Source organism: Spea bombifrons, chromosome 2 (genome assembly GCF_027358695.1).
Source record: "Spea bombifrons isolate aSpeBom1 chromosome 2, aSpeBom1.2.pri, whole genome shotgun sequence".
Lineage (NCBI taxonomy): Eukaryota > Metazoa > Chordata > Amphibia > Anura > Pelobatidae > Spea > Spea bombifrons.
Window position 1 is genome coordinate 97,356,022 of NC_071088.1, and position 23,848 is coordinate 97,379,869.

Here is a 23,848-nt window from a genome sequence, read left to right on the forward strand (position 1 = left end):
TGGTGGCCACAAGAACTTGACCACATAATACGATACAGGGGGCTGGTGTCCAAATATTTCCAGGGCTGCTTTTCATTCCCAGTCTGGCACTGTGTATTCAAATTCCACCCCTCAAGATACCACTTCCCCAGAAGAAGAAGATCTCTAAGTAGTCTACTGTAGGAAGCTCTAGACTGTGCACCCATTCACCGTGAGATTGGTGTAAAAGCCTTGAGACTCAGGTTTAAACCCAGTAGGTTCCAAGGAATGCACATGCCCCATAATTTTAAATGAAACCTAAAAAAAAATGTATGTAAAGACAAATAACATTGTAACCATACTTTTAAATCTGAAACGGAAAAAAACACAAGTGAGTGTCATCACAATAATTACATCCCATGCACAATCCATAAAACATTTTATTAATACTAAAATGCTTGTGGATTGGCATTAGTTCATGTACACTAGAAACATTTGACAGTAGATAAGAACCACTTGGCCCACTCAGTCTGCCCATTTTTCTTGATGTAAGGACAATCTTTGGTCCTGTCCTATAGTCAGGATAGCTTTATGACTATACCATATACGTTTAAATTCCCTCACTGTATTAGCCTCCAATGGGACACTGTTCCATTTATCTACTATTCTTTCAGTAAAATAGAACTTCCTTACATTACATCTATGCCTCTGACTCTCTAGTTTTAGACTATGACCTTTAGTTCTTCTAACATTGCCCCACCTTTCATATAAGCTTCCCTCCTTCTAAGTATCTAAATGTTACATCTCCCCTTTCTCTTCTCCAAGCTATACATATTAAAATCCCTTAGTCTTGTCTATTTCCAACACTTTAGTGCATTGTCTGCTTACCTTTAAGTCATCAGAAATAATTACTCACAAAGTAATCTGTTGTCACTGACAGAACAGTGTCCCCTATGTTATATTCTGCTTTGGGAATTTTATGTCCCAGGTGCATAATTTTACCTTTATCAACATTCAACTGCAGCTGTCACACTCTTAACCATTTCTTCTAATTTACTTAAATCCCTTGTCATTTGACTTGTTCCACCTGGAAGGTCTACCCCGTTGCAGACCTTTGTATCATCTGCAAAAAGACATACCATACCATTAATGGAATATAAATAATTAACTACAACCTTCTGTCTCCTGTCACTCAACCATTGTGTTATCCATTCAACTATTTTGACATCTAAACCACTTATAGTTAACAAATAAGGAATCATTGCCAAACACTAACTTGTTTTTTTTGCATCAGAAATCCTGTAATACAAGGGATTCTGGGTAGATTTATGCAGATCAGTTTAACAATGAACACCTCTTTTTGTCTCTAAATCCACTTTTTACATGGATCCCTTAGAGCTCGTGTCTGTTGTGCTAGGCAACTTCTAAACAAAGCCTGGGACAGCAGTGCAGAAGCCAGACCACCGCCCTTGGACAGCTGTTTTGCCCTTGATGGCACTCATCACCTTTCTTGCCCCCACAATAACATATTTTGAATGTGACATCCAAACCCAAAAACGACAATTTATTTATAACATTTCTATGAGGGACAGTGTCAAACGTGTTTCTCAAATCTAGAGAGGTTATATCAATCGCTCCTTCCTGCTTTATTATTTCAGCTACTATTAGTTAGAAAGTAACCTTTCACATTCAAAACTTACATGTCAACATGAGACTTTTGTTGTTAAAAACCCTTCAGATCGCAACAAAAAATGCTTTTTATAGCAGAATATTGGCAGAATAACAGACTTATCCAAAGTACTAGTGGTCAACAGGAAAACACCAACAGAGTTTGTGATTTAATGGACATTAGTGACTGTATTAAATGGGCCAATTATACTGAAATGTTTGTTACCAAAAACGTCAGTTTTCATATTCAAATATATACAGTGTAGAGAATATATGAGACTTGTCGTTTTTTCTTTTCTTTTTACTGTTTAAAGAAAAACCAAAGACACAAAATCATGCAATGTGTTTATTTTCTCTTTACAGCTTTATTCAACCTCATACCAGTGGGTCTCCGTGTTGTTGCAATCCAAGGTGTAAAGACGGGGTTATATATAGCAATGAATGGAGAAGGTTACCTGTACACATCAGTGAGTATTATGTTTCATACTAACAATTGATAGCATACATAAGAAAAGGAGTAATGTCGACGTTCAGTGTTTTAACGGTTGAAGTAAGTAATATTATTTTTATTAAGTTACCAGAACAGACACAAAATAAGAACTAAAATTAGTAGAAAAGGTAGAATTAGAAGGAGAGACAGCTACTGATATGAGGTTAGACAGAATCAAGAACAGGTTATTATTATACATTCCAAAACAAAACAGGCAGAAGGGGAAGACAACCGTTTAATTAATTAAAACAGGGATAACACTTGTTTTAGATGCTTTAGTGAACAAAAAAACTCAAAAACACTTAAATAGTGTTTCCTTGGAACAAAGGAAATGTCCGATAAAGGAAGAAGATATATCAAAATGAAGCAGTGGAAGAATATATTAAACATATCCTGTATGGTCATGGAAGAAGACTATGTATTCATGTACAGGTGAATACAGTGAGGATATGTAAATACTGGACAGCCTTATGACTTCTTTTTTATAACACAAGGCCAAGGACCGCATAAAGTTTTACACCAGATAAATTGGAAAGACTACATGTACTGATTGATTGTTTTCTGCCATCAAAATCTATGTTTATCCAAGCTTACACAATAGATAAAAGTACATTGCACCTTTGTATTGGACATGGAGACATATTTCACAGAACATAGATTTATGAAGTGTGCTTTTTGTAGAAGTAACCTCTACAATTGACAATATAACTCTTGTAGTGGCCTGAAGTGAAATGTAATATCTGTTCTCGATATATGACAAGCTCTCAGAAGTTTAGTTCTGGGAAACTGATGATCAACGTCAACAGGAAAAAATGAAAATCTTGTATAAAGAGTCTAGCAAAGACATTTAAACAAGGTGATGCGAATGACTTATGGTTTATGGCTGTTTAAAGAAAATAATCTCACAAGATGGCAATATTTCTTTAAGACAGGCTGCCATTTTTGAAAATAGAAAAAAAGAGATGTTGAGGACATAGTCAAGAAGAAACCTTTCCTACATAAACATTGTAGACATTTTAGTGCAGCCGTTAGGGTTTTTTGTAGCTTTCTTTAATTCCTGGATGGCAGCAAATTGTTTAGAACTGTCTAGTATTTGGGGACACTGTCCAAGATTACTCCTTGTAATCTGCAAGCCATTGGTAGTAAACGCTGCCAGGAAAAGATAGCTGACCGTTCTGCAGGCTATGTAAAGAAAATTGAAACTATGGAGGATTATTTCACTGTAGAAAGTGCTACCCACTATAGATCGCCTACATTTTGAAGAAAATTGTTTTAATAAGCACCAATTCCCCAGTAATCCATCCTTATCTGCAAAGTAGACCCCATCAAACCAAATCCTTCCTTAAGATTATTGTAATAATTTGGGAAACATCACCCTTTACAGGGCTCCCTAATGTCTTGAAGAGTTCAAAGCGTATCTCCTAAAAACAGTCTCAAAGTGCTTGACGTGATAGAGAATGAACTTCTATAAAATCAGATTTTTTTTTTAAGTCAGATCAGCTATAACTGGCTCTTCATTAGTTTGGTGTATTAGTTACCATGGTGATGTTGGGCCTATTATCACCAGCAAATTGGTAGTAGCTCTTATCCCTCACATACCACTATCTGCTCTTTTCAGATAGAAACAAGGCCCGCTTTAAAGAAAATCAGAGGATATTATAAGTCAATATGATCCTTCAGTATTTATTACGTAAACATAATGCTACACCTTGATACTATATTTGCAGAGAGTGTGGCAGGTAAAGCCTTTCTGGTTTTGTGTGACTGTGATATTAGTGACAAAATAGGGGATTTATTAAGGTAGTCATTTCCTTTTAATCTGTAATATGAAAAAATTACAAAAAAAGGGAGTGTACAACCTAAAAAATATAAAAGGCACATTCAGATAATATAAAGGGTACACATTCAAATTCCTGGGCTGCTGCTAGAAAAATAATGACCAATAAATACATAAAACAAAGCAAGAATTCAGGGCATATTCAGAGAATACCATTCAAAAAAAACATAAATATTGGGGATTCCATCACACTATATGGGCATATATTGCATAGCCCGCCACTACATCAAAGCACCCCAAGTTTGGCGAGTCCTATCTAATTTTTCACGGCTATATTGCTTAGAAGGAGCTGAATCGGTGAGACTGCTTTGCATTTTAACCCAAATGAGATTTTCAAGCAATTTAAAGCCTTCTCTGGAAAACTATTAATGTGGCTGGGAAGGGGGATGCTCAACCCTAACCTGTAATATGACAAAGTTATGAAAGTGATCATGGCCATATCTGGGAACTCTCAGGGTTTGACCCTGAGTCTCAGAGATTTTGCCCCCAATCTCAGGGTCTCAGAGTGAAGGGGGGAATTGTCAGGGTCACACAGTCTGGAGCTGATTCCCAGTTGGTACTTTTGCCCCCAGCATGTTGATATCCCTGCTTGAATGCTGGGTAACTAATTTGGCGAGTCATTACATAGCATCTTCACAGTATGGTATTAAATATTTCAAAGGTCTTGTGGTTACTTCATTTACAAAGTTCCCAGGTGTGATCGTGACATTTCATAAGAGGTAAACTAATTGTTCAAATTTTATTAGCGTGTTTTGTAAAAAAAAAAAAAAAAAAAAATTAAGAAAAAAAAGGACTTTTGGGATGTGTTGAACCCTATTAAAAAAGTGACAACAGCTATGTTAGGGTCAAGCATGTTAAAAATGATCTTGGAAATGAAGCAGTTTATGCTGTTATATTTAAACTGACTATAACTGTAGTTTTTTTTTATATTTGGTGCCAAGATAACACTTGATTATGGTATTTATGGAATTAGGGAAAATGTCAGTGTCTGCTTATCTGGCTATGAGTTTGTAATATCTGCATTCACCAGCAACTCTCACCGGGCAAAAGCATTTACACTGAGGGGTCTCTCTTGACATTTAAAACGCGTCACAGTGCTGATTGCTACTATTTTTTTTTATAAGCCCACATAATTGACTTGTCTACGAAGCACAACTTGTAGCCACAGGGAAAAATACGGAACTGTAGATAACAATGTTCAGAAGCAGAAGGAGGCGATGGTAATCATTATTATTCAGGCAGCTTTCGAATACACCTTGCGATCAAAGTCAAATGAAAAACAAAGCTTTCTTCCCCTAGATTCACTGGCTTTGCATTTTGCAAAATTTGCTGGTCTGGGTGTTGCATGTGTAATTTCCCTACAAAATGCCGTAGGATTATGAACTAAATGTTCATTAGTTAACGGTGTAGCTTAGTAGTGCTGCAAGAATCTAAACACTGTAGTGTTTGTACAATTCATTGAGTATTCCATTCAAATCATACTAAAAAAACTGCATAGAGCTCAGAACACTGTTTTGGGGTCTTTTAAAGGTCTTTTTAAGGTATTCCGCAATTTGGAAGTAAGCATAAATAATAAATAGATGAAAACACTGTAAAATATTACAGTTTTTGCTCGGTAAGGTTTTTTCAGAAAAAAATGCCATTGTCGTATAATGAAGGTGGTCTTTTATTCAGACCTCAGAACCGTGGAACCCTCATGCAGCTAACTAATGCAACATGGATTTCCTGGAAGTGCTATCCAAGGGGGGAAAAATGGCCGCCAAACCTCCCAACATCACTTTTCATAATTTTTAACCGCTAGTTACAGCGCTGGGCGTTTTTTACATTTTTTTTTTTTTCCTGGAAAAACAGACTTCTAAATTTTTTTTTTTTTCAAATATTCAGGGGAAAAAATAAATGTGTTTATATATAGGAAAAATATAATTAAAATATTGTAGCTTTTCAAGGGCTAAATAAGGACATTTGAAAACACGAGTTAAAAGAAACAATAAAGCTAGTATCTGTCTACTGAGTGCTGTCTGTGAGATTCAGCTCATTAGTGACTTAGGGGTATGACTAATATGTGTAATTAATAACTGATAGAACGGAGAGGACTTATTTGATGATACAATAATTTCCCAAGGACGTTTCAGAGCCTTCCTCCATTTCGGTGACAACTCCTCGTACTTTAAGAAATCTCGCACAGTAATTCCCTGTCTCCTCTACTTACATTTTTCTTGGTTCACAGCTCTGTGATGCATATATTGAGTTAAAGGGTTATATTTAGCATTGAAACATCCTGTCTACATGCTACAGAGCAATAACATTCTCGTCTGACATTATTCATTTGCACATTACGGTGAGATCTTCAACATCTGACAGTCACAACATGATTCAGATACACCAACCCTGAGCGGTGATTTTATAGAGACAGATCAGTGATGTAAGGCTTTGATCTTCAGGGCATAGGACAAAACATACTATATATATATATATATATATATATATATATATATATATATATATATATATATATATATATATGAAACTTGACTTCTGGCATGCTATACTTTGAAGAAGTAAGTGAAACAGAATAAGGGTTTACATCATATCAATATTTCGTACAAGTGTTTCTCGACGGCAGCATGCAGCCACTAACTGCATTTGCTGCTCAGGATAAAGATGGGAGAGGGCGATCTGCTCTCTTGGAAACCTCTCCAATTAATGATTGGGAAGGTGATGCCCAAAGGTTGTGTGGTAGATCACACTGTATAGGTAAAGGGAGTTCTGGGTATGTATCGGTTCAAATGAGAGTGGTCAATGTGTGAGTATATGTTGGTGTGACTGAGAGTGGTACGTGTCATTTAGCTTGTGCTAACTTGGCTGTCTGTGGTCAGTGTGTTTGAGTCTACATAAGCAAGGCTAAGGGTGGTCAGCGATGGGAATATCTGGATCTGAGTTACTTTGTCTTTTGAAAGGGTAGAAGTAGGCCGTTTTGTCAAAGTGTAAGGATTGTGTGTGCTTGTGGGAGTTTCATATAAAATACAATGTGTCCAGGAATGTGGTGTGTGTTTTGTGCAGTCTTGTTGTGTCCTATGGGTTCACCATTCACCATGTTCACATTTAACTTTTGACACGTGACCTTTGTTTAGAAAACTAACATAATTTTTTAAGGTTTTCTTTTCATTTAGATACAAGAGTGAAAAAGGTTAAGCTGCATCTATGGGTAGTTCATAGAATCCCAGAGAATTTCAAAGAAATGAACATTTAAGATCCAGATCAATTGTATTAAAATAGTCTGAATACACTTAGTGACTTTACCGACTCTAATTTCTACACCAGTTAATTACTGGTGGCGGTTCACTTCAATATCCATAGTCAGCTATGAGACATTTAGGACCAGGCATCTGCAGGCATTGTTCTGGCCATTTTGTCTGTGCAACGCATTGCTTGATAAATCATTTAAATTAAGTAGTTCTCTCTCTGGTTTTCAAAATAATGTACTCTGTAAAATCGTATGATGTATTATTGTTTTTTGCTTTAGTATTCTTTACATAGTTCTGCGGTTGAAGTAAAACAGCATGGTGAAATCAATTTTAGTAGAAAGAGAATTTTCAAATTTATTTCCCCTTGATGAGACCTGCTGAACCTTAAATTGCACCTGTGCAGTCATCTATAAATCATGGATCTCAGAAGTCAAGTGGCGATCAGAATGATAGGTAAATTACATCCAAAATAGTTCCCAATCTAATTTTTAGACTTCAAGGCACAGCGTGATAAGGTGATTTCCCAAGGTCATACAGATTTCCATCTCAAACTGTACGGCAGACAGCCTTCTTAGCTGCAAAATTATGAATAGAACATAAACAAGACAATTTTCATAGAATCCTGAAAGACTCCTGTTGTTTCACAGTGGAGACAAAGATTGTATCAGTACTGCATAGCCTCTTTGGTGAAAGATCATTTACATATTATTAGCACTGACAGGTTTAGAAATCCATGAAGAAAAGAGAAAAAAAAAAACCCTATTTCTTAATGTTATCCAGAAACCAGTCTGCCACTCAGCTGTTGATCCCATTAACAGAAAGCATAACAACAAACACAAACTCGATTGAAAAGATTCAAAAGTAAGATTCTTGGTATTTTTGTGTTTTGTTGAAGTAAACACGGATTCCAGAAGTATGTTGGGTTTACTAGATCAACTGGTGGTGTACGTTATGTGACTTATCGGACATTGGCCTTAAAGTGCCAGGGCTAGTTTCTGTTTCCACAGACTAAACCAATAGACATACACGATGCCTCGTATGAAAGACTCTGTGACCAGCCTGCCAACAAGAGACTCGCAAACTACTCGGAGTACAATTGGATTCTGTACAGACAGGGGTCCTTTGAGAGTCGGCTTAGTTGAGTGATGTTGAGTAATAGCTTCATTACTCTCTCGCTCTTTCTCTCTCTCTCTTTCCCTCTCTCTCTTTCCCTCTCTCTCCTTTCTCTCTCTCTCTTTCCCTCTCTCTCCTTTCTCTCTCTCCCACACTCTCTCTATCTATCTCCTTACTTTCTCTCTACCTCTCCCTGTCTTTTCCTCTCTATTCTTTCTATTTCTTTCCCTCTCTCTCCTTTCTCTCTCTCTCCCTCTCTCTCTCTCCGTTCCCTCTCTCTCTCTCTCTCTCTATCTCCTTTCTCTGTCTCCTCTCTCTGTCTCCTCTCTCTTGCTCTCTCTCTCTTTCCCTCTCTCCTTTCTCTCCCTCTCTCTACCTCTCTCCCCTCTCTCTCTCTTCCCCCACCAAAACTCTGCTTCCCCATACTGTTTTTTTCTCAGAAATGAAAATTATATTCTGGGTTCTTATTTACTCAATTAATTTTAATTTAACTGTATTTGCTTTCCACCTAGATGTATCCAAAAAGCAAACATATAAATTCCCTCTCAGCTTCTCACGTTAAATATGGTCATGTTCACTGGGACTCTAATAGCTTCCTATCGCTGTTTAGAAAAGAAGAGGCACAATGACATTCATTTCTAATATTGTTTGCGATCATTGCAACAGGTGCCTCGTGAAGCATGATTGCCCAAAGCCCTGTCAAATCATACTGAGCGTACCTAGCGAGTTAGGGTTTCTATTCAACGCAGGGAAGGTTTAAATGGACAGCCGCAGCACCTTCACTCGGTGAAGCTAATGCTAACAATTGCTCATTAATTACTCATGCTGTAAACATTTAGCTTACACTACATTTTGCTCTTCGTACTTGAACGGCTAAGTGCTTTTTTAACACGATTGCAGAAAGCACAGTGCTATTACTTGCATGCGTTTAGTGCTAATGAAACCAAAAGGGATTTTTGTTAAGTAAAAGATACAATCCAAAGGTGGCCAACCTGGTGCTCTCCTGATAGTGTTGAACTACAACTCCCATTATTCTCAATTGTATTTTGACTACAGCTAGAAGATACTGTTGGATACTTCTTCTATAATCTGCCTCTTTTACCCACTGTGAAATAAATACATTTTACCCTGTAAAAATACATATAACAAATCACCCTTGGCATCTGTGTATGGATCATAATGATTGCGCACATAGTTTCAACAAAGCTCATTAATGCCACCTTCCTCTCCATAAAACATACATAGGTTTTACCCTCTTTTAGTGAATGATTTTAATAAAGGGTATTTAATTTATACATTTTATCATTTTCCTGTGGTTTTCTCGAGCAAAGTAATGAAAAATAATATTGAAATACGTTATTGTTTTCTACAGTTTAGTTAAAGCGTCATCCTTTTATTATTTCATAAAAAAAAAAAAAAATAGTCTATAGGACGATTTATGCATTGATTTCTAAACACTTATAATATGTTAGAAGTATACTTTTAACATAAAAAAATACAGTATGTATGTTTAATATGTGTATATACAGTTTATATATATAATTTTAATAGTTTAGTAGCACAACCTAGACTCATTTGTACTTTCATCAGATGGAATCCCTCAATGCCATGATGTGGAAGCAAAAACAATGCTTGTTTGCTTCATATTAAAGTTCAACCGCCGTTACACTAAGGTGTACCCATTTCTGAAAGGCTTCCTAATAGATCTTCTAGATAGTACAGAATTTGTGTTTGCACAAACAGCTTCCATTTGTAGTCTGTAATGAGCTGATGATGAAGGATTATGGTCAGAGAGTCGAGGGAATGCAAGTGTATTGATTTGAGCTGCAATAGCCACTTTCTTTTTTACTTATTGCCGTATCCACTTTTGTTTACCTTTCTTTAACTGAACCTTTCTACATACATAAGAAAACTAAGATTAATGTATCATTTATATTATTGTCTTACAAAGCAGCACTTTCCCATATCATGGTAATATCCTTTAAGCCACTTAATACATGTTACATACATTTTCGGCATTGTGTAAAAAACATTAACAAAAACCTGGTTTAGCTGATACCATTAATATCCTAAATCCACATGTATTACAGAGTTAACATGGTTAAGCATGGGAAGCCTTAGTTTATTTTATACTGGATTTCATTTAATTAATTTGTTTATACTGTTGTCTTTAGTTAAAGTAATTTTAAAAGACGGAAAACAATTTGTTAAAACTAAGTAAATTAAAAATAGGCCAGATATTTAACGTGTAATAGTTGCATGATTTTTTTATCAAGCATATAATGAATAGTAAAAGTGGCCACATAGGAGTATGATGCTTCTGTCTAACTTATTGGTACCTAAATCCAGTAATCAAGGGCTGCAAATAGATTTCCTACATAATACACAATGTGTGGCTGTGTAAGGTACAAGGCTAATTTTTGCAAGAACACACCAATGTTTCATACTATAAATTCATGTGATTGTTCCTATTTTTTGACTTGCCTTAGTATATGGCTGTAAGCTTGCAAGCAGAGCCCTCATTACCTAATGGCTCTGTCTATTCTAGTCTCGTTATTGCCCTTCAATATATGTATTATAAGAAGCGTTGCGTACATTGTTGGTTTTATATAAATAAAAGATAATAATTAATAGACTGTTAAACCATTATAAACAATTACGTGGCAGCAGAAGATCCTTGTAAAATACCCTACACATTAGCTACCCTAATTATCAATGTACAATCTAAAAATACACAAAAGGAAATTTTGAAATCCATTTTGAAACTTCAGTTAGTCCAGTTGGCCAAATGGTGGCTTAAAATCCAGTTCCCACTAAGTCTTGCCTACGAATATAGCCATGTAGAATAATTTGACCATTTCTTTTACAGCAAAATCTGGGAACAAATTGATTCCACAGTATGTTATATAATTACCAGTACCCTATCTATTCTGTAATAATTGTAGACAACTATAATTTTATATTCAAGGTTATTCAATTAAATACATTGGTGAGGATTTTTATAATGATGTTGCCTATCATAATGATATATAGATATGTATATAGATATGTATATATATATATATATATATATATATATATATACCGTATTTGCTCGATTATAAGATGAGGTTTTTTTTCAGAGCCAATACTCTGAAAAATACCCCTCGTCTTATATTCAAGGTCGTCTTATAATCGGACCTAAAATAGAGGTCTGACTACCACAGCGCTGCAGGGGACCTGGATCCTCCTCTCTGCCATTATTATTATTTTTAATTACAAAATAAAAAAAATTTATTTTTTTGAAAGACATGGCTGTGATTTCCTTTAAGTATTTCAATGACATTATCATCAGCCATTTATACAAATATATAACTGTGAAATAGCATGGAATCCTAAAATATTCCCATATTTCTCACTTGTGTAAGTGGGAGTTATACTGTCCAGGACCAATCCATGCTACTATTCAGCGTGTTTTAATACCATTACTTGGGTACAAGATTATGTTCTGAAGTTGTTGGATTTGACAGTGTTTACATTACATTAAATGTATTTATATATCACCCTCGGATTTTGTAACATTGTTACAATCAAAGTCAGTAAAAATAATTTCAAATACACACAATAACAAACCGGTACAATGGAGAAGCTTACAGTGTTTAATGCACCTGTGACCCTATACAGAACATGGATTAAACTAAATCTTCTTAGTTTTCATTTTTCTTTGTGAGATTTAAATCTTCATGAGATTAAAAGCAGGATTGCACTTTGATCACAAAAAATCAATTTGTTACAGCAAAAACAAAGCGAAAACCTGAATGCACATTGTGTTTAAATTATTTAAATAATGTCAAGTCAGGTATCGACCTTTGAAAAGGACTTTATATATATATATATATATATATATATATATATATATATATATATACATACTACACAACACTATTCTGTTTTCATGGAAAACATGGACATTTCTAGTTGTGCTAACATAATTGGAAAAGGGGTTTCTAGTGATCAATTAGCTTTTTAAATTCGGATTATCTAGCACAACGTGCCATTGGGACACAGGAGTGAAGGTTGCTTAAGAACATTGTTTGAACGGTAGTGTATGTATGTACTAGATATATACACACACACACACAAGCATACATAGGCTGTTTTTATATGATATTTGTAATAACCAATTTTAATCATGCCAGTTTATCAGTAATTTAAGGCAGTAGCGTCACAACCCGGGTGACACTTTACAGGGGGTGACACCACACCAGGCAGGGAACTCTATGAGAGTGTAATCCGCCTGGGATCACCCTACCATAGAGCGGCCGGTTAGAGATCCTTGGTGTAAATACAAGAAGAGACTCTTATGACGTTCTTTGCTAATCATTATTGCCATTACATTGGACATAAACATAGAGTGTGACCAAATTCTCTTCTTTAGTCCAGACCTATAGTTATAGGAGCAAAACAACTTTGTAGAGGGATATGCCTGATATTCTTAAAGAACAAACCAGCTAATGACTTGTCTCAGAAATGTTACTACACACATCTTATACCCTTGTTCATTCTGTATCCCAGTGGTTAATAACCTGTTATTCTTTGTTTCTGTCATGACCCCCATGAGTCAGTTTCTTTAGTCTCCAGTCAGAGAAGTGGTGTTTGGTCATGCCAAGGGTTCTGCCCGCTCCCTCTTGCCCACAATAGCCTTCTCCACACAACCTGCCCACAATAGCCTTCTCCACACTACCTGCCCACTTAAATCTATCTTGACCCACCCTGCATGTGACTGGTTCCATGTTTTAGCAAAGTCACACTACAAGAAGAGGGGTAGATCTGGGCTGCCAGACCTGGGATTATCCCAGAGATGACTAGATCATATGATATAACATATAGCTTGCTCTCTGGAATAACAAGGTATAGTCACTTCAGCTTGATGTTCCAGTTTACAATTTATTTAATCTGACCAATGCCATTGAGTTGCTCACCGCTTTAATGTAAAATTGAGTATCTTAAGGCTGGTTTAGAAAGTGTCTCTCCTGCAGTGTTTCAAACTATTTATTCACAGTATGAGCGTATAATTATAAAAAGATTTCAAAAACATGTTGTCACAGCATATTAAGTTTGAAGAACAAAATCTTTCTTACGCTCAGTAAGAGCAGCATATGGAAGTGTCTGATGCTGTTTGGCTTCAAACACTTTGGTGGAAAGCATAAGGGAGCTATAAAGTCACTTCCAATTATAGAATTACAAGAAGAATATTTTAAGGAGAATACTGCTGTTTTATGTTAATGCGATAATATACAGTATATCATTTTAAGAATATATACCTTTGATGTACAAGGTGGAGAGTTTTACAAGCTCTTCCACATCGATACATTGGTTGGTTGAGTAACCTAGAATGTAGTTCCATAATTTTATTCTTGTCTAATAAGATTTCTTCACATGAAGACACAGAAAAATGTGAGACTTCCTTAGTTACCTTGGCAACAAAGACCTATCAGTGTTCCATTTTTATTGTATCACCACAGGCTACAATTAAGCATTACCTGAGAAAATATGAGTTGAGCTAATTGACATCACCAAATAATTATTTATTTCTTCACTTGCAATATGTTCTGTTGTGTTTTTTGTAACTAGCTTTAACATTTCAAACATTAAATTTGTCATGCTCTTTTTCAAGTTAGGGCCCTCTCAAAATAAAGTATATGTACTGTTACACATTCTAAATATCCATGTACTTTCCAGAATTGGGGGTTTAAGAAATGGCTTTTACTTAAATGATACATTTTGTTTGATTTTTCAAAGTGTTACGTAGGATGTATTGCATTTATAACGTCATATGTTACTCGGTATGGTAATACAGGTTGGAAAAACTATGGTAAATGTATCTTTTTCATTAAGAAAATAAGTTGAAATTGGGACAACATAATGCGTCAACAATTAAATTGTGTGGTTCATTGTTTATCCGGCAAACAAAGAATGCAAGAGAAGATAAATATTGTTAATTTATTTTCTGCATGTGAACTCCAAGTATGTGTTTTTCAAGAAAAGCTATATAAAATGTATTTGTGCTTTTGTACGGATACTTAGTGAAAGTTTCACTGTTGCTTGCCAAATGTTTTTGTTGGGAATACAGTTCTCTCTCTCTGCCTGCTGTTTTCTAAAGGTTTCCAATTCTATAGATCTCACTAAACAACATGGGGGTTCTTTATCTTACCTGTGATTGTTAGTGCTTTCTTTTGGTCTAATGTCAAAGTAAGATCATTATGTCAGTGAAGTGACCTGGAAAGATGGACATAGTTTCGAAACAAACAAAAATAAAATCTACAACTTTTGACTGTAAGTTTAAAAAGTAGATTTGGTTTAAGTTGCTTTGATGAAATTACTCATTTTCTTATTAGAAGTCCCAGTAGCGCATGTATTCAGGATCTCCTGGAATGAGAATCGTCCGTTTTTTTTTCATGCCTCTCGGATTAAATTAGTCACCTGTATTGGAGAATAAACAAAATGAAACTGTACCGTTGGCGGTACTTACAGTGCTGAATAAAGGTCATTTATTGGTTGTGTATAAAATCTCCCCAATTGTTTACTTGGCTTAGAGACAAAATACTATTATGTATCAGTCATTAAAATGATGAAAAGAGAGAGAGTTTAGTTATTAAAACTTGTAATCTCTCACTATTAGTGAAAATAATAATACTACTGATAATGTAATACTGGCGTAAACTTTTATTTAGGCTAAAAGTATTGCAAGGATTTATAAGGTTTTTTTTAGAAAAAACACCCGTGTTGTATTAGGCTTAGCTTTTTTTTAGGATATAAAATATAACACATTAACTGAGATGATATTCAGCAAATAAAACAAAAAAGTTTGTTTGATGCAGGTGTAAATACATCCCTATAGGATTATTTTGTGTGTTATCAGGTAGTGCCTTTCATTTATTAATTGTTCTAATCTTATTTCTCAGTGGTAATGTTTTGCTTCAGAACTCCTGTGTGTTATCTCCCTTTGAACAGTAAAATCTTTTTGAAAAGATCAGGCGTTCGCAAAGTTTGCCTCCAAATCTAGCTTTTTACTTTACACAATGTGTTCTCGCTTAGGTTAACCCGATGTAACATCACTATTCCCTATCACTTTTATTTGTTTATCGTGAAAAAGTACACCAGTTGGCCTCAATTAATAATAATACTACACCTTTTGGACATAAATAGGACATGTAACCTTGAGTCCATCTTCTACTCAAATAGTAGCATATCCTATGTTAAATTTACCCCAAATTACTCAAACCTTTACATTTTCAAGGGTTGTAAGACTTACCAACATTGAAAGAGGTATATCATTGTATCTTAACCCCTTAATGACAAAGCCCGTACATGTACGGGCTCAAAATGCATTGATTTCAATGGGTTTAGGGACCGCCCATTGTCCTTAAGGGGTTAATTGTATTGTATTCCATATTCAGTAATGGTATGTCTGCAGTATATTTAAAGTCAAATCAAACTCTATACATATAAAGTGTTCTTTATACATACAATTTTGTATACTTTTGTTGCTGTTGTTTTATTATTTCTCAGCACGTAAATAATGTTTGTTTGCACTGTACTGAAAGTGGACTACAGGGTATTTCTTAGCTTCCCTGCACATTTTAGTTCCCAAACTATTTTACTATTTAAACTCCAAGGTCTAAGTTTGGATTTGCTAACCATAATGATCTTCTCTATGCTTAACTAATCCTGTCTCTAAAAGCCTATGACGTACCTTGTTACATACCCCCTATATCCATATGCTTCGTCATAGATTGAATAGTCTACCAAATAGCAAGGCTTTCTCTTTAACCCTTTACTTCTTGTATAATTCACATGATTACCCATATGTTGATATGGTAAATGTGGAGTATGTAAAATCGTCCTCAAGGACAATTGTCCTGACTTGGTCTGTAAGTTATTTCTTGGTGAAATATCTGCATAAATATCACAAACTATGATACACTGGTAAGAAGAGCACAACTTTTCTAGAAAATGGTGTATAAAGATGCTGCCTATAACCATGTGTAGCCTGTACTTGAGCCAATATGATACGAGAATTGAAGCAAATACAATAGAAATGATTGAACCGAAACAATTGACTTATCTTTTTGTTTTGTTAAAAGACCATCGTCATTGAGCATTCTTCAGATTATCCCTTGTATGCAGGTATCAGCAGACATTAATAATCACTGAAAACATTTTTCTGATTGTCTTTTATAGTACATTTTAGCTTTTAGGTGACGAAGGCCAATGGGTGGTACATTTCTCTTACAGGTGTTCAGTGGCCAATTCATCATTATGTGGAAGGGTAACTCAGTTACTGCTAGAACATTAACTGCTGCTTTTCTCTGAGCAAATACCGGCAATTTATCAGAATGAATTCTAATGAGCTTTTTTTTGGACAATCATTAGATTTGGAACACTTTAGATGTCTTCTTCTACTTCACATATTTTAAGGATTTAAAGAGAACATGATGTGAAAAAACATTGTTTTACAGACATAATTACATGAAGAAATAAATTTCCTATATATTCCAGTTTGTTTAGGAGAAACTCCGGAAAGTGGCACATTAACCCTATGTTTTATGATCCAGAATTCCTTCCAGCATATTTATAAGGATGTGGGACACTCACTGCACAAATTATCCCATGTCTAGTAAAACTGATTCATGTGATTTAAATAACCAGTATTTCAGGATGAAATGTATGTTTCGATATCTGGAAGTAGTTGTGTGATTGGCTGTCTTTTGGTTCACATGTACTATATTCCCTGTAGAGAAGTTTTGCTGGCTTAGACTATCAAGAGCTGTAGTTACAGCATGTTGTAGGCAAAAAGTAATTCTAAATATGTTTTTAGCATGCTTTAAAGTCTTAAGTGAGCTAGCAGGAGAAAAATAAGTTATTCTATACGACTTTAGTAAGCACAACCATGAATGTATAAGAAATAACAGCCATACTAGCACCATTCCAGTAAATTACAGAATACTTACTGAGAACTGGCACTTGTGTGAAATATGTTGCCTTGGTCTTATTTTGCAAAAACAAAAAAAACACGAAACATGGATTAATTAATGTAACACTAGGATCATTAGGGGTGTATTCATGAGCCAGGGAGTTTACTGGAGAACTTTACGTTGCAGCTTACTGATCTCGTAGTTTCATTTTGCATTATGAAGGACCAACACCAGTTAGTTTTTGCTTCAAGAAGGGCTGAGCTGGCCCTGCATAATGCATATTTTGATTTAACATATCCCAGTATTACCAAAGCTTTTCTTCAGGAGCATTTAGTGGTCTAAGCTTTTAGGTATGAAGGATGACAGTTCCTCTGCCACAAAGGCCTTCTGTATAACTATAAATCCACATCAGTTGCAATCATGATTAAAATCAAGAAACTCATACATGATACAAAAATACATCAAACATAAATTCAATATTATACTTAGGATCTGTTCAATTCTACAAACTAATATCAATATATTAAGTGAACATTTGATTTTGTACTATTTATATTTTGTATACATTCCTTTTTTATCTATTTTGGGAATTTTATTTTGACATTTGTAATTGACAGTAGGTTCTTTTTTTTAATTGTGACGGTGAGCAGGGAGACTGATTCCAGCATTATGTCTGCCATAGTTTCATCTGACATAAATTGAACAGTTAAATAATTGAAATGTCATTGTTTAATATCTCCACACCTAAGAGTGCCTGAGGAAATAAGAACACTACTTCCCTAAATGTAATAATTCACCATGTTTTCAGTTTCGAAATAGAATCAAGTGTAGCAGCTACAACATTTGAGCACAGGTAACAATTTTACAAGCTGTGTGAGAATGTTGTCGAAATCAAATCCTGCTGTGTTTCAACGTTGCTGAAACGGTTGTAACTCTTACATGTTGTGTGAATAAAGATCCCACATGTTTATGCATCAGTGCTGCTCTATAATGGACACTTTTGAAAAGAGCAGTCATTGTAAAAGTTGTTAAGAACAAGCATCCGACTATGTTTACAGAATCAATTTCACATCCCATTGTAATTAAATGCGTTGCTATTTCATTGGCTTTTAAAGGGCTTATTTTTATTGTTATCAATGTTTAAGCTATACTAAATCAGTATGAAAGCCTGGATATATTTGTATGAAAAAAGTGTGGTTTCAAATATATGAAAACAAAGTTATTTAAAGGGACTTTTCCACTTGTTCTTATTGTAAAATATTGTACATGGCATGGCATCCCCTAATTCAAATGCAATGCAAAAATAAAAAAAACAAAAAGAGAAAGGTACTCATTTTATTATTGCACAAAAAATCATAATTACTGGGTAATCTCAACCACTCAAACATGTACAGCCATAAAATATTGCAACATTCACAAATTAATTAAATCAAAGCAAATCTAAAGAAACAAACATCTACAGATTCTACCAATACAAGTTCAAGTCCAGTATAGCAACAAAAAAAGTAAAAGAGAGAAAACTATTTTCACCATTGTGAATCCCAATGATCAAGAGCTAATATAATAAAACAAAACAAAAAATAGAAAATAGTCGACCAGGTTTAAATACATTCTTCCAGTTATCCAGTAAAAAATATATGAAGTTGATGGATTGATGTTATTTTTTATATTATTTCATTATTTATACAATGGTAGTATGTTAAATCAGAATACAAAATTAGTAAATTCATGATTTTGACTTTTGAAAGCCAAAGCTCTGTCCTGAAATATTAACTGCAGCAAAGATTAGGCGGGATGTGAAATGAAAATAAACTGTTTTTTGGTTATTTTGGAATAACCAAAAATTTGGAATCCTGGTATTTCAAAGGGTAAATAACCATCATGAGAGACAAGAATAGTGGTGAGAAAATGAAACGGTTACAAAACAAACGGGACTGATGTTAGTAATCTCATCAATTTATTAAGCAGGAAACATTTACAGTGTTTTCTACGAGGTTCTACAATAGTGACCATTGATGTGTTTTGGACCTTTTACCAGTAAAGCAGTTAAACATTTTGGAAAGCTTTGTCTGGTTTCTAGCAAGAGTCATTAGTCTTTCAGTGGTAGTGTAGGCGACAGGAAGATAATTGTGAGTTAGTGATCCAAGTCAACTAAGGTCCTTTGTTATTTTGTTTTCTTAGAGATCGTTTACACGTATTAGCGCCCACACAGAGATCAATGAAACCTAATGTTACTTCCTTATTTTGTTCGCATGTTTACCAGCCTATTTAAAAACCTTATGCTAAGGTGCTATTTATCAACAGAGCCCCCATATGTAGCACTATTTTAGTTAATGCTATTTAAAGTAATTGATTGTTTAGGTCTATTTCAACCAGTTTCATGTTTCTTGACGATTGGCCCATAGTTGTTGTAGATTTGCCTACATATATTGGCTTTAGACATTATGGGTTGACGATTCAAACATCTAACACTTAAGTGTTTAGAATGTCCCCTGACCATCAAATCTATCTCTATGGCCTTGATAAGTTAACCCAGGGAATTTGCTAATGTAGTGCTATAATTTTATATTATTTTAGATTTTATATACTTTTTTGAAATACTTTTATGTTTGAAATATAAAGTAGTAATTAATTGATATATTACCTAATGTGATCAACTTGTTTTTCTTTGGTATTAATGAAGCAATGTGCATTTTAAATAGTTTCACGTGATATAATTGTTTTAGAGTCCATAAGCAATCACTAAATATAAGCCTTATTTTAATTGGCAGTAAGTGGAAGCTAGTTTAGACTTTAGATTAGGGCTGCAACCAACAATTATTTTCATAATTGATTAGTTGGACGATTATTTTTTCGATTAATTAAAAAAACAATATGCAAATTTGTAATTTATTTAAAATGATGTAATGAACAAACTGGGTGTTAAAAACAAACATCAACATAAAAATACTTAAAATTTACATTAACCTGTCATTAACCCTGTTATCTCTATCACAATGGCGTTTCCCTAATTCCTTTCTTATTTTACTGACATAATAATAAAAGCTATATTTTAAAGGTATGATAACGCATTTCTTGTTTTTATTTCCTTTTATTTGCCAACCTGCCCCCCAGTTATGCACATCTGACCCAAGGCTTGCCACTCTGCCTTCCTTATATGCCACTGTGCCTGATTTGTCTAATAGCCCCTGATATGCCTTATACCCCCTAAATGCCACTGTGCCCACTGATATGTCTTATGCCCCCCTGATATGCCTTATACACCTATATGCCATTGCGCCCCAGATATGTTTATACCCCCCCAGATATGTCTTATGCCCCCCTGATATGCCTTATACTCCCTATGTGCCCCCAGATATGCTTATACCTCCCTATATGCCACTCTGCCCCCAGATATGCTTTATACCTTACTATATTTCACTCTACCCCCTTATATGCCACTCTTCCCCAGATATGCCACTCCCCCCCAGATATGCCTTATACCTTCCTATATGCCATACTTCCCCTACATATTTCTTATACCTCCCTATAAGCCACTATGCCCCCTGATATGCCTTACACCCCCCTGATATGCCTTATGCCCTCCTCCCATACTCCCTGGTGTCTAGTGGGGACAGCCAGTGAACCTCCGCTACTGGCTGGCACTTTTGCTGGAGCTTCTATGACTGAGCACCGGAAAGTCATCATAGAAGCCCCAGCGGAAGTGAAGGGCAGTAGCGGAGGTTCTTTGCGTGCATCGCACCAGCTGCCAGATAGGAGTATCCTCCGCAGCGCAGAAGGAGACCTGGATCCTCCTCTCTGGCAGCTGGTGGCACAGACGCTGCAGGGGATCTGGATCTTAGTGTTATTATCCGACCTTTATTTGAGGTCAGGTTATAAAACGAGGGGTATTTTCAAAGCATTTCCTCTGAAAAAACCCTCATCTTATAGTTGATAAAATCAATTCAACTAATCGATAATGAAATTCATTAACAAAGAATTTCATTATCGATTATTATAGATTTTATCGATTAGTTGTTTCAGCCCTACTTTGGATTCATCTCATTATGGGAGGCTGTTTGTGCCCACAGCAAGGGATAAATGTCATATACTTTAGCACTTCACGTGATGGAATCACAAGATGATAATCCATTTCTAAGACACCAAGTCAAGGTCAGGTTGAACTTGTTAGCTGGGAGTTACACTACAATCACAGCCATGACATTTGAGATGTTACTAGGCAGAGCATTTCTGTGGTTTTAACAAAATTGCTGCCATGCCCCACCAGTATACTACTGTACCCCTAAAAATAATGATAGATACCAACTGTCACATTATGTGACAATCACTTTCAAAAGATACATTGTAAGGTATTATATATGTTGACTACAAGAGGATTCCCCATTATTAAGAGAGATTTTTTTCACGTAAATATTTCTGCCCTTAATTTGTAATATGGCTGTGATAAGCAAAATGTCACAACTCTTTGTTGCAAAAATGTGCGATTTGGTTATTACAAACTGATAAATAAATCTCTTGTTCAGCTTTTATGGATCCATTAAGAAACAGGAATGTATAGGTAGTGAATTGTTGTCAGATTACATTGTATCTTTCATTGGTAATGTTGACAAGTTGTGTTTGAAGGTCGCACCCGTGTTATATATTGGTTCATATTTAGTGTGCACCTCACTATATGAAGCAATGCTTTTCCAGAACTGCAAATCTGTCGGTAACAAAAGCATCATGTCACCTTGTTGTATGAAAAATAGTCTGCATTATTTTATTCAATATAAACATATATTGCCCCATGGGGTATCTGAAAAGACAGCATATTATCTTGATTACAAGTCATTTATCAATTCTGATTTGAAGCAACGCTTACAAAGCATTTGGTTAAAGATAATGTATGGTTAAATTGCAAAACGGTGGGAATCTATAGATAATATGCCCCCATTACTGTTCTGTAGCAATAAATGTAACCTAATAACTTGTTCTTGCTTTTTTGCTCCAGGCCACATTTTTTTTTTATTCTGGCTTCTTCATTCCATTGTGATTTGATGACTCTTGAAGGGTTCATAATTTAGGCCTGTGGTCCTCCAAGTTCAGTTTATATTGTGCAAATTATACATGTAGTTTGCTGAGGCTATGAAAACCAGTGCGATCAGCTTGTCGTGTCTAAATAGATCAAAATAACTAAATCCTGTTGTAGTTATATTTATACTAGAGCTATGTGAAACACTCTTATCTGAGAGGGTACAACAATAGAAAATGTGCCCACACCTAGGGTGGCAGTTCCAATGGGATCGGCAGCCGCTGCAATGCATTTCTCGTAGGAAATGTTACTTTCTGAGAGGGTGATAGATAAATGGAGCAACCTCAATTAAACATACATGGGATATGCGTAGAGCTTTCCTGAATCTAAAACTAGACCACGGACTGAGGAACAAGCAGGAAAAGCAAGCAGGCTAGATGGGTTGAGTGCTTCTTATCTGTAGCCAAATTCTATGTTTCTGTGTCCAGTTTAAAGACAAATATATATGTAATGGAGTTTCTTTGGCTTTTCTATGAAGAGCTGTATAGGTGTTACGTTGTGGCTATAAAACACAACTTCCTTTACTGTTGTAATCTGTTGTGCCAAGCATCACAAATGTTGGGTTCATTGATATATTGCTGCTGTTGTTTTTCTGACACATTATCCCATGGGGTAAATGAGCAACTCACACAGGCATATCCCCTTGGTAAATTTGTATCAATGCAATTAATTTTCATCTGAAATCCCTTCACATACTGTCAGCAGTGAAATAGCAAAGTAAAAAAAAAAAAGCTAGTTATATCGAAGGGCTACAGGGAATGTAGATGGAAGAAGGATGAGTGAAAAGGTTAAGGCAGAAGGAACATCTTTAGTTCTCACTGTAATAAAGAATAAACATCGCAAAAAAAATAACTGAATGTGCCCTGCAACACGAGTAGGTTAAATAAATCAGAACAGACCCTAAGCCGCTCAGCAGTGCATCTCCGTCAAACTGAGAAAATCCATGTTGCCCTTCCATGAAAGTCGATTTTGCTGAAGGCTCAATGACAAGGTAAAGCTGTTTACAAAATAATTTTCCTGTGTAAAGAAGATATACAAAATACACGGTATGCAGAAAAGGTTCTATTTCTTAATATAGAACATGTCAGAAAAACCCAGCGCTGTATTATTAACCAGGCTTGATTGCCCAGTACCAATACCATACATTTACCTATAGAGTGAAGTGGGTGCCCGCCACTTGGTCATTAAATCATTGGATGCTTGTCGGAGCAGGTAGCCAATGATCATCTTGGGAAGTACCAAGAGATGAGTGAAAGCTTGCAAGGACAAGACCCTCTTCCTGCTTTCCAATAGTATGTCTTACTATGTTTTAAAGTTATTATCAATATGTATTTTGTTATTAATCAATATGTGTTAATGTTATTGTTAGTTTTCACTCTCCCCTTTTGTATGACACTACAAAAATCTTGTGGCACTATAAAGTGTAACGTAAAGTGTTTAGTAAACTAAGGTTTTGTTCCCCTGAGACGGGGCTCGCCTAGCAAACAAATAAATATACAGTAATATATT

The 23,848-nt window shown here is 35.3% G+C and overlaps 1 protein-coding gene across 2 annotated transcripts in view; it reads left to right on the forward strand.

The window, feature by feature from the left end:
* Positions 1 to 23,848, forward strand: part of FGF14 (fibroblast growth factor 14) — a 231,816-nt gene that overhangs the window by 173,077 nt on the left and 34,891 nt on the right. For both annotated transcript variants that reach the window (XM_053455318.1, XM_053455319.1), the window contains exon 3: positions 1,990 to 2,093. In XM_053455318.1, the coding sequence (XP_053311293.1) occupies positions 1,990 to 2,093 (104 nt within the window). The remainder of the gene's footprint in view (positions 1 to 1,989; positions 2,094 to 23,848) is intronic.